The following is a 12803-nucleotide window of genomic DNA, read 5'->3' as shown; positions in this document are numbered from 1 at the left end:
TATCTCGCAAAACTTAAATATATTGCATGTAACAATAGATGAACTTTAGATCAAACCATGTACTTCCAATCAGCTAGACCACAATCGATTCCAATCATATTTTGGCTCGGAGGCTCTCGCTAAATAATTAAATACCCATTCGACCTTTGCAGTGGTCTAAAACAGTATTGGGGTCGAACAGTTCCAAGTATAACCTAATATTAGTGTTACTGTCGCGACCCTATATTTTATTTACTTGGAAAATTTCTAGAGAGAAATGGAAAGACACAAATCTATTTTAGACAGTTCAGGATTTACAGGAATTTGGTGCATAGAATTTTCTTCGGTGGTTTCGATAAACTTTTATTGGAAACAGTCTTACATATTTTACCTTAGCGCAGTATTTAAAAATGGAAAAAGTTTAGGCTACAGTCTACAGGGTGTCTATTTTCTATTAGGTACTCAGGTGAGTACAAAGTCAAATAGACTATTGTATTGTATTTTAGTCACTGAAGCTTACAACGTTACAATATTTAAGAGATGGAAGATTTTACTACGGAGGCAACAACACTACTTCTATTTCTGCTATATAACAACAATGACCATGTTGACACCATGGTACCGTCTCATATTCGGGCGACCTTGACGCGTGCTGGTGCGGCGGCCGAATCTGATAAATTTGATTATCAATAAAATTTAATGTAGTGATGTAGTTTCTGCTTACTTAACAGAATGCGATTTCTTAGTATTCTCTTACCTGAAGTGTAGACAGCGGTCTATTCCTATACTAATACTCGTATTATAAAGAGCTAAAGTTTGTAACTTTGATTGTTTGTTTGTAAAGGCTAATCTTCGGAAATACTGAAACGATCATAAAAATTCTTTCACAATCAGAAAGATACTAATCTGGAGTACTATAGGCTATATTTTATTATGAACAAAAAGCGGGCCAAGCCGCGGGTACTGCTAGTACAGAATAAACCATTCCATAACCAACATAATATCCCTGAGTGCCTGCCTCTAGCAGGAATCCAATCAAATCAATATATGCTCGTTTGTTACTTAAATCTCATGAAAATCTGCCAATGTATCATAATCTTTTTGAACCGAACCATAAGTTTTCAGAAGAACCAGAAGTGAACATTCTACAATTTGAAATAGAAGATAAAAATTTTCGTAAGATTTTCACTGAAGAAGGTACCTTGTGAATAGATGATTGTAGGAAGACGGATGGTCTTTTTCAGGTTAAGTGCGAGTTGGAGTTGCAATCAAACTGGATTGAATGCGAGGCTTCGACGGAAGGAAGCTTCTAAGATTTTAATATTCCGATTGAAATATTTGACATCTGTATAAATAGCTTTCTTATAAATTTGATATGATTTATTTTATACGTTTGTGTCCGTCGAAGTTATTCTACTCCCACTAATGTTTTAAGTAAAATCTTTTATAACATTTTAATTTATGTGTGTACTAGTGAACAGTATTTTTTAGCTATGACATTAATTTTGATGTGTATGATGTGATTTTTGTTCACCTCTCAACCTTTAGACGTTGACAGCTAGCTTAGGATGCCCTAAGAATTGCTAGAGAAATAAGAAAATGCCGTATTCATCACACTTAGCTTCACGTGTTGGTAACCGCACAAGATGAATAACTTCGCAAGAATAGTCTCCTAGATTTAATTCTTTAGTTACTCCCAACACCTACATGAAGAGAAAGTGGTACCATTACGGCTAATAGGAGTAAATACTGTATTTTAAAATACGAGTGTTATTTACTGCATAGTAACTCACTAATAAAAATAATGACGCTGATACAATTGGCATGTGTATAAACGAACCCCGACAGTAAAATAACCAGAGTTACCGTTAGAGTTAACTCAGCCGTCGAAATGTCGAAAGCCATTTTATAAAACGTAAAACAGATCCCGCAAAGCGACGGACATTTGAATAAAGCAAATAGTTACAGAGGAAACACTGAATTTTATTCGGATCTATTGTCACGAGCCTTGTTTTTGGGTGAAAATTCAAATATAAAAAAGTAAAAAAGGTGAAACTGGACATTGTCGCCTTTAGGCAAAAGTGTTTCACGTATAAATATTTGAACACATCTAAAACAATGGTTAAAAAAGATACATCCTGAGTGGTTTTTAATAATGCTAACCAAGATAATTTTAACGAGGTCCATAAATTATTTACTCTTCATCAAATAAACTAAATAATTATGTACAACGTAAAGTCAACATAATTATCATTTGAGCTCTCGTTTAAACTTAGTCAGCGGCCAGAGTCCTTAACTAAACTCTCATTAAATAAAACCGTAAATTTGATTTTTATGAAAATTCTAGACGAGTTTGAATTTGAATTTGATACCTAAACTTAAATCGTCAAGACACACAATCCACTTTTATAACAAGATTATTCTAAAAAACAGTTTTTTCGTTAGTTTTATAACGGGAATACCCAAAAAACTAAGACGGTTTCTTTCAATGCTAAAAAGAAAGTTTTGAAAAGAATAGAAAGTGCCTTATTATTTTTATCAAATTGAAGGGACAGATGAAAATAATGAGAGGAATCTAGACGCATGGCTGTCTACCAAATTCAGGGTATTCACGCAATTCTACTAATGTTTACATGATCTTATTTTATATTATATTGAATTAGAATCGCCAAATAAACAACCATTTAGTAACAAAAACTAGACATCTGATTTCTAAATAATTGAAGCATTGAGTAACCATATTTTTGTACAAGCCGCGCGGTATGTGATACTCATTTCTATTTCTAACTTATTTCTGACTGTTTCTAACTAATAGGGTTTTCCTCATTGTTTCTTTTTTCCTTAACTAGCGCAGGTAACAAGTTTCCTACTACTAAGTGCCTTAACTCGGGATACTCGGTATAATTCGGTATACTTCGAACCGAAAGAGTTTAATTTGTTGCTTTCAGGATAATGTACTTTATTTGTTCATAGTTAGAGTTTTTGACTTCTTTGACCGAAAGAGTTGGTATATCAGAAGGTATTGTTTAAAAACTTGATAATTAGAATTTCAAGTTTGATACTCTTGCATTTAATGAACCGTTATTTATGAAACTGAATTACAGTCAGCAATCCATCTATCATGATGAGTAGGTAACCACTGCCGCCCACAAAATTCTTTAATCAACTACAAACAAAATATAATCGTCTTGCTCGAAGTGGGTCGCAAATCATTTCTTCCTTTTCATAATCGACATGGTCGCAAGTGGACATCTATCTATATAATCACCACCTTGATATAGAACATGGATTTTCCCTAAAGCCGATTTTAGATGGGTTGCCATTCTTGACAAAAAAGAGTAGGTTACGTACTATCAATGTGTACAACTGTACACAGTGATAGTGTGTATCGTATTTGAAATTACTTTTACTTTATTTCTTAATTACTCTTTATGTACCTTTTACCTTTTATTACTACCTGTCCTGCAAATTTTGCGACATTTACTAGCCAACTTCACGGTGTCGATTTCAAATGTCGGCGTTGTAAAAATTCTGTCACATATTTTTCCAAACTCCAGAACATGTATAACTTGACACCCACTAACCTGCGTATGCGAGTAAAACATAGAGAAGTTGGAGACTATGACGGGTACTGGAAGTGCTATCGTAAGGACGCCGGCGAGTGCGCACAGAGCGCCCACGAACATGCCTAGGTACGTCTTCGGAGCCATGTCGCCGTACCCCACCGTTGTCATGGTGACGATCGCCCACCATAACCCCAGGGGGATCGACTTGAACTGGTTATCTGGGTTATCCTGTAACAATAGAAAAATAGTAACATTACTGTGATATAGTGTAATGTAACGCTGGTAGGTTCCTTAGTGGTTTGACCTCGAATGATGGCTGCATTTCTGTCTTATAATAACAGTTAAGTGTTACTATTTTCTGGTTTTAACGGTGAGCTTATACGGCGACCAACTTATCAGCGATTTATTCATGTAATATAATATAAGATATAACTTAAATCCCTGACCGAGGTCCACTAACGTTAGAGCCACATGGTGTGTGCGCCTCAGGCTTCCCCCAGTTGTAGCAGTGAGACATAAACATTGTTGACATATATGTATATGGGTGGTAATTACTTACTGTTTACTGTAGGTGTAGTCGTTTGTTACATAATTTTAATCGTAATCATCAATTCCGTTATTGGCTACAAGTACATTGGCCAGTTTCTTCTTCCTGCCCAAAGGAACTATAACTTTTAATACAAAATTTAATACAAAACTCAAACAGCTGCAGACTGCAGTCTTGTCTTATGTAAATGCTTTGCGATTCCGCAAAACTAAGTTAGCACGCTTCATGTGCCGTTGCAATCTTACAATCCAGAAGAAAAATAATAGTACTAATGCTTAACAAAGAAATATCCAAACCATCTCAACTTATTTCTATCGTAGCAAAAAATATCTTTTTAATATTGAAAGTTAATAAATTCTCCGTTTTAATAAATGATCATTATTTCTATCTCCATTGTGAAAATAGCGCCTATCAGCTGTTCTATTGTAGTCGATTGTTGAAATTGACAATTATTCTGGATTCATATTAGAGCTTACTTTGATCGGAGTTATAATACTGATCTCATTATATTTTGATGAATAGGGAATTATTTATACGTTTGTTAGATTTTTACTCTCTCTCTCTCTTGAGTTATTAGGCTTCTTATTAAAATTTTCCTACTTAAGATTTTCGAGAAATCTTTAGAGTAAATATGAATTCGAATCAGATTCAATAATTCGGAATTTTATACACATGTTAACTAAATTCTAGTTTTTAGCCTCTAAAAAGTTGTAAAGTTCGTTTATGGTGGTACCACCTTGCGCTTTTCATGTCCATATTACAGCAGTGTTAAGTGCTGTTGTATTGTATCTTCCAATATTTCAATCCTTAAAGGAGTTGGTAACTAATGCATGTGGTCAACAATAATCTTTTATCATCTCTGGGCTCTCATCTCTGGATGTTGGTTTGATATTTCAATTTTATAAAAAAATATGCAATACATTTGATCCTTCGAGCCGGATGTCAAGTTTTGTGTCGATCCAATATCTGCTGGTCCAAGTTTTATAACTTCATAACACTCTCGTCAATTACATTGTGACCTTTTCGAAACATATTTCTCACGAAACCAACTTTAACATATTTTTATAAGTTATAGCATGCCAGAAAGTTCTGAAGAGTGTGTAAGTATGGAAGAAATCTTTATTGCGCCAGTACAAAAACCTCCAAACTTTCAAGGTTTTCATATTACTTTCCAGACATCAATTTGGTATCAAACCCTTCCGATTTCGATAATTTGAAAAATAATTACTTATTTCATATGATTTTCGGCGAATGTCACCTCAGTTGAAAATAATTGTAGGTTTAATTAATTTTTATAATGCTAAATCTCTGTTATTTTACATTACCGTGTGATCCTCATTTCAATTTCACCTTTTTACTTAGTTTCATCTCATTTCAACGTAATTCCGCCTTTAAAGAACTTTCTAGATTACGTCGGAAGACATTTCCCACGTTTCCGCATTTTCCTTCCCAATTCCAATTCAGATCATTTCGGGGTTAAACTCGTGCGAACTGTTTGACGATTGCGATTGTTTGATCTTCATTATATTATCATAATGGTTACATAGATGGATATTGTGAACACGGCTATATGAAAATAATATTCAATAGAATCAAAGAATAAATTATTTATTTTTAAAGTTTTTATGCAACCTAAGCATTTAAAAACAAACTATTTAAGGGGTAAATTGTGTGCAAATTGAGAAGATTCCGATTGTTTGATTTCCATTTTATTAATATGATGATGGAATGTCTAAGAGATTGTGTGAGGTCAGTGTTTTGAAAATAATATTTTGGATTGTCCTTTTAATAAGAAGAAGCACGGGAATTCAGACTACCTGATAAGTGGTTGCTGCGGCCCTTAAACCCCACTTCAAGATAACCTTTGTTTTAATATCCACAAGATATTTAATATTCAAATGGCTTTATTTCCTGTCCTAAGATTTGGAATACCTTGAAACTGACATACTAAACTAACATCGTAAACCGTTATCGTAGTGATTATGTTAATCGCGTGTTATCTCACCTAAACCACGTTCATACGATACTTGAATACATATGGGGTATAACTACCGCAGTTGGAGGGAATGGATTTGTGGTTACTGAAGTTACTAATTTGGTTCTAATCCTGAGGTCGGGATTCGAATTGTGATTGCCTTGTTCGTTGATTCAAGGTTCAGACTAAGATTATGGAACAAATTTACGTATATTGTTTTGATGAGTAAATTAAAAAAATAATACGAAGTTTCGAAGTATGTCTAATGACACTGACTCATTTTTGAAGGTGGAAATCTCTGTAGTTCGACTCCGAAGACACTATTACACTTTAAAGGGTGTGGTAAGGGAGACATATTTATGCGTATTCAACGTAGTAATAAGAGGTAGTAATGCATCTCGGTTGATCTTTCAATCAAAAGGTCTAAGTTTCTGGTGAACTCAAGAAAAGGACAGTATCGTAAGGAAGCGTACATGTCTGATTGATTACGACCACGATATCAGGAGGGCCAAAAGCGAAACATTGTTCCAATCTTATATAGTACGCTAAGGTTTGAAAAACGATAAGTAGAACATTTTTAATGTATCCAAGACCTTTCTTAATAATCCTGAACATTTTCACGAAAGACTGAACTTCAATGCCACAATATCTATTCACGCTGAAATCGTACAAACTTTTATGAATTTAAATTTCATAAATATCATGATACGAAAGTAATGAGCCGTCAAAGCATATTTTATACCTATTTGTTATTTCGCCGAAAGCTCTCGACATCTCTCGATAACTCAAAAAATCCTCATATTGAAAGCTCTCGATATCAAAAGCTCCCGACAAGGAAAACATTCGATTTAGAAAGCTCCCGATAATGAAAACTCCCGATAACGAAAGTTCCCAACATCCACAATAACGAAAGTTTTCGACCTCGAAAGCTCCCAACATTGAAAGCTCTCGACATCACAAGATCCCGGTAATGAAAGCTTCCGACATCGAAAACTCCCGATATAGAAAGCTTTCGATTTAGAAAGCTCCTAACATTGAAACTCCATATCGTACAGTGAGTATGCACTTAAACGCTAAATGACGTGTACTAATGAGCTGAAGGGCTTTTAAATTGCCTTCAATCTTTTCCACTTCATATAACTTCTCGGATCTAAATAGAATTAAGTTAGTTAGTTCAAATGAGCTTATACTAAATACATGTGACTAAAACTCGAAAGCTTGTTATAAACATCTTATTTATATTTTCTTTGGTATATTTAATAATGTAGAAGTACCAATGAAACTGCAATTCACCTGGTGGTAAATGGCCACTGCTGCCCACCGTTATCTATCTCCAATCCAAAAGTAATCCAGAAAAGATTGGAGTCATACGTGAGGTCGGTCTCATGTATATTCCCTGTGGTCTAAGTTGCAAGATTTCATGTAAGTGTACCATTATAGCAGCATCAACCCAGAACAGTGCTTAACGTTGTAAATAAATGGCAGAAATACCTGTGCCTGCGGTATCTTCACATCGAATTTCAATCATTCAATCATTGTCGAATCACGAAGTGTTGTACCATCTCTAACTCATTTTACGAGTACTCATGACGGGAAAAAGTCAAGACATTAAAGTTCCTAACCAGGCAACAAATAATAAAACATTAATTGCAAATTAAGTTTCTAATTAAATTAGTAATTTCGCTGAATGTTTTGAAGCCTAGTTTAATTAAGTAATTTTGTAAACGGTCCCTAATCATTTAAATTATGACTAAATTACTTGTTATTTTCACAAAAACGGCTGTAACAAAGAAAACTTTCTAAATTGTCTAAGCACTTGTACTGTGTATCGGGTCATACTATCAGCGGTAAAATATCAAACGATAAATTTTAAAAACATATGTATGTCTTGTATTTATACACACACAATGATATATATTGTAGCAGGGTCGGGTGCCCTCAAGCGCTTTCAAAAAGTGAAGAAAAATAGAATCTCAATATGGTCAAATCCTCCATATACATCTGTAATCATTTCCAAATAAGATTGAAATCTACTTGAGGTCGGTTATTGCCGCATTGCTACTCGTCGTATGTTTTTTGCCACACTCTTGAAACCAGATTATAACGCTAGCAATAGTATTGGACGGTTGAAAATATATGCCGATGATTTTTCTACAATCCCACCATCAAAATTTCCACCACCTTCAAAAGTACCACAATCTATGGGTATACTTATGAGCTTTGGTAGTCCCATGAAAAATGTAATTTTGTACCAAATTTATAAGTAGTACTATCAGGTATACTCACTTGAGACTTCTCCGCATAATAAACCAGGCTAGCGAATATCACAATGCCCAGCACGAGAAAAAACACTAGCAGCGTCAACTCCTTCGCTGATGCCTTGAAGGTGTGCACCAAGATCTTCAACCCTGGACTGTGCCTCGTCAGCTTGAATAGCCTGAGGATCTTGATGATGGAGATGAACTCCAGGATATCTGCCTTGTCAAGATTCCGCCTGACAACAGTCAGCTCGACCACCACGTCCATGTAGAAGCTTAGGGTGGCGATGAAGTCTATTATGTTCACTGGTGACTTGACGAACTCAATTATGTTTGGAGCTACCTGTAACAAAAAGGAAATATTTTCAGATTTTTGAATGTCAAAGAACTTCTCTCGTTCGAAATGTAATCTCGAAATGTATGAAGGTTTAAAATTGTTGAACCACATTTTACATCCATACGTTTATTTGTAAACCGTAGGGGAAGACTTTATATTTTTAAGTTCGAGAAAGCATCATCAAGTTATAATAATAATCTGCCTAATAACCTCTTCAAATCTGAAGATAGCGTTACACCATATTGAAGTAGAAAGGAATAATGCTGTAATGCTGCTGCCAGCAATCAGTTCTATCACCTTTCCAGTGAGATGAATTCCCTTAAGACTATTTTAGAACGCGTCATGTATAATAAAATAGTCTTATAACTCTTGAATTAGGGTGCAGTAACCCTTTTTTTTTTTTTTTGTCGAGGGGGAAACCTTCAAAAGGTACCCGACAACGTGGGAGCGACGCCGAGTTATGTGGGATTTTTACCGCACTAAAACCCCCCCGGTGGCCGTCCTCTGCGCTGCGTTGAGGGCTCCGGGATCTCCAAAGGAACGCAACCGGAGTCCTCTAAGTGCGTTGCCCCGTCGGGCTCCGCCCAGGTGAGCTTGACGCTCGCCACACCATCTGGTGTATACGACGGTATGCGACCACACATACCGTCGTCCTTCCCGGGGCCGCTGGCCGGGCGGTTCGAGCTCCCACTCTTGCCGCCCGCAACCCCGGAAGCCCCCTTTTAGTCGCCTCTTACGACAGGCAGGAGATACCGTAGCCCTATTCTAGTCCCGGAACTACAGGGACAGGGGTGCAGTAACCCTAATGCACATACACACCCACACTGCTAGAACTAAGGAGTACTGGATATGTCCCAACGAAATAAAATAAGAAGACTTGAAGAATAAATAAGACCTGAAGACTGCTGGAAACCACTAGTTACAAAAGGCATGATCGGTCCGAGAGGCGACTAAAGAAGGATGCCAACTTAGAAAGCTCCAAATCGAATAGTCTTCTAAAAGTGGCATGGATGGAACTTGGCTACTATAAAGCAGAATTGATGTTTCGATGTATTCCAGGGCAATATTTCAATAAGTGGCAGCTACATACTAACTTAAAACGTGCCAGGAGCTTGTTGCATTGAACTCTGATTTAATTTTGGCGCGGATCCAGACACTTTTCTGAAGTTCGTATGGAAAATTTGCTAGTAAATAATGTTGTGGAATCTTGCACTTGACATTCTCAAATACTATATAAGTATCCTAACTTTTTTCGTAATTTCAAATATTTTTGTTTAATATATAAGGAGTAAATAATTATGCAGCCCACCTGATAGTAAATAGCTAGTGCCAGGCGTAGACATGTCCACATCAATGCAATCAATCCAATCAATTAGATCCATCCAATAAGATTAGACCTCGGCCACAGATGCATCGCTACTCTAAGGACTAAGTTAGAAAGGTTCGGTAAAGTCTCTTTCTGGCCTCACTTTTGGCAATTCACACATTGATTACACATAATATATAAGCTAAGCAGATGAAACTATCAGTACGAATTTAGCGGATAAAATACCTTATGTTACGTTACATTCTCATCCGTTTCAACCCGTTCCGTTCCATTTTGTTTCGTTACATTCCGTTTCATTTTACGAAAACAATTTATAAAGGGGAACAGAATACATAAGTAACACATAAACAATTATCTGAGCGGATAGAGTTACCATTACCGAAACAAACAGCTGTTGTTTGTTAGTAATTCATAAAGACCCATTAGACAATAGGCATTTGCACCCTGTCAAACCCTATTCAAAGGGAACGCTTTATTTTAATAGAATGTTAAGCTAGAAAGCTTAATTGTAATGTAATGTTTAAGTTACGAATAGTTATTACTGTTACATTACGTATGTATGCGTGAATACGGTCGGATTTGGTTGCAAATTACGTGATGTATAGGTTATTATGTATTGCAAAGTGGTATGAAAGGCATGATTCTAAAAGTATGATGTTCGAATCTTGGACAATTTTCAGTTAAACATATTTAATTACAAATTAATGATCAATTTCTATGATGTGGTAAACTATTACAAGAGAACATAAAAACATTACCTCTAAAGATCATATCTACAACCATACAATTAACCTATATAATTGTGTACTATTGTTACCATCTATTGAAGTGCATATTCTATCTATCTATCTATCTAAAAGTTCTCTATAATACTCTTAATTTAGGTATGTTATGTTTTTTTTGTGAGAAGGTTAGGGTTTCTGTTTTGACCCAGGCCTAAGTCTATTCCTATAACTGTAAAAAGCCTGGAGCATAGACACCAGGCTTTCCCAATGTAAATAGTGAATAAAGTTTAGTAACTATGCTACTGTCGTACAAAAAATAGCTTATTGTTAAAACACTTAAAACTAGAGAAATATTATAAAAACAAAAAAAACGACTGCTTAAAATATAGCTATTATAGTAATACCACAGATTCTAAACATAAAAACACCTCCTTTGTTAAAATCCATCAAGCCGTTTGAGTTGCAAGGCGTGCCAAAGAATGAGACATACGACATACGAGAAATATTACCGCAGTCGTGTAAAACTAAATAACATACTTAATACTTATAGTATATCAGAGGTAAAAAACTGATAAAACACGACAAGCTCTCTGGAGTTATTTTACTTTAATAACATGTTCAAAGGAACTACGGAAGGAAACTTAGGAAGGTGGTAGAACCCTTTGTGGTTCGGCTCCGGCGGCACCACCGCCACACCTATTTCTACTTAATAACAGCAGTGTTAGGCGCTGCTGAGTTCCGGTTTGAAGGGTGTGGTAAGGGAGACAGACTTTTCCGAGGCGTTCCAGCTTAGTCCTCAGGGGTTGCAGCGTATCTGTGGCCGACCTCAGGTAGGAATATTTAATCCTATCTGGGGTTGATTACAGATGTCCATGGGCGGCAGTAGCCACTTACCATCAGGTGGACTGTATGCTCGTCTGCCACTCTTATATTATAAAAAAAAAAATGTTCAAAGGAACTACGAGTAGTTAAGACAAGTAATGGAAAACACCCGCGGCTATCTTACGAGTCGCGAGTTGTGATACATGATAAAATATACATAGTTACGTGTTTATATTTTGTCATGAATATGATTATGAAATATACATACTCGTATAAGAAAGGTGGTAGAACCGTTTGTGGTTCGACTTCAGAGACCTATTTGCGAGACTCCAAAGCGGAAGTCTTTCAACACCTACGTTAGCTTAATAACAACAATGAATAACATAAGCACTGCTAGGTTCTAGTTTGAAAGATGTGTTAAGGGAGATACACTTATCCGAGGCATTCCAAGTTAGTCCTCGTCCTGGAAATATTATTATTTCTAGTATATTTACATATCGTAAACGTCAATCCCGTACTGACGTTTTGCACAACAGTTTCAGTTTCGCAGAAACACTTCAACATACATTATTTTGATTAAAAGCTTTCATTTGAAAATTAATAACCTAAGATAATGGCGCAAAAGCGCTAAAGCTATTTCCAACCAGATATTTTTATCGCTTAAGTAATAATTCATTTTATAATGCGAGTTTTATACAGTGATTATTTAATGACCTGTTTACATTATTTCATGGACCGAAGGATTATAAATGTTTATAGAAAAAGCTCTACCACCTTCAAATGTGCCACCGCCGCACCTATATCTGCCTAATGGCAGCAGTGTTAAGCGCTGCTTTGTTGCTCTAAAAGGCATGGTAAGAGTACGTACCCACGGGTATACGTATACCAGCATAGCACGTGCTAAGCGTTCCAATTTAGTCCTCAAAGATAGCAAAGCATCTGTGACTGGTCAGTCGTCAGGTAGGACTCTAATCTTATCAGGGATTGATTACAGATGTCCAACAGCAAGCTTCTTACAATTAGATGGACCGAACGTTATCTATCTATATATGTAAAAAAGTCTACATTGTAGGCATTCCTATTGTCCTCTTTAAACTAATAATATAATAGTCCGTGGTTCAAATCTCTGACACGCACGCATACGCACATAATTATGAAAAATCAAAGGTATGTGAGGTCTACCAATATGCACTTGGCCAGCGCGGTGGGCTATGGCCTAATCCTTCTCATTATGAGAGGAAACCCGTTCCCAGCAGTGGGACAATAA

The 12803-nt window shown here is 36.1% G+C and overlaps 1 protein-coding gene across 1 annotated transcript in view; it reads right to left on the bottom strand.

The window, feature by feature from the left end:
- Positions 1-12803, bottom strand: part of LOC140753957 (potassium voltage-gated channel protein Shaw) — a 248457-nt gene that overhangs the window by 71130 nt on the left and 164524 nt on the right. Inside the window, exons 6-7 of the mRNA XM_073088818.1 lie at positions 8354-8668; positions 3564-3773 (exon numbers count right to left, since the gene is read on the bottom strand). Of these exons, the coding sequence (XP_072944919.1) occupies positions 3564-3773; positions 8354-8668 (525 nt within the window). The remainder of the gene's footprint in view (positions 1-3563; positions 3774-8353; positions 8669-12803) is intronic.

The sequence above is a fragment of the Epargyreus clarus genome, unplaced genomic scaffold, assembly GCF_041222505.1.
Source record: "Epargyreus clarus isolate Ecla_fem2 unplaced genomic scaffold, WU_Ecla_fem_2.2 ptg000027l, whole genome shotgun sequence".
Classification (NCBI taxonomy): domain Eukaryota; kingdom Metazoa; phylum Arthropoda; class Insecta; order Lepidoptera; family Hesperiidae; genus Epargyreus; species Epargyreus clarus.
This window is presented reverse-complemented; position numbering and strand designations above follow the sequence as displayed.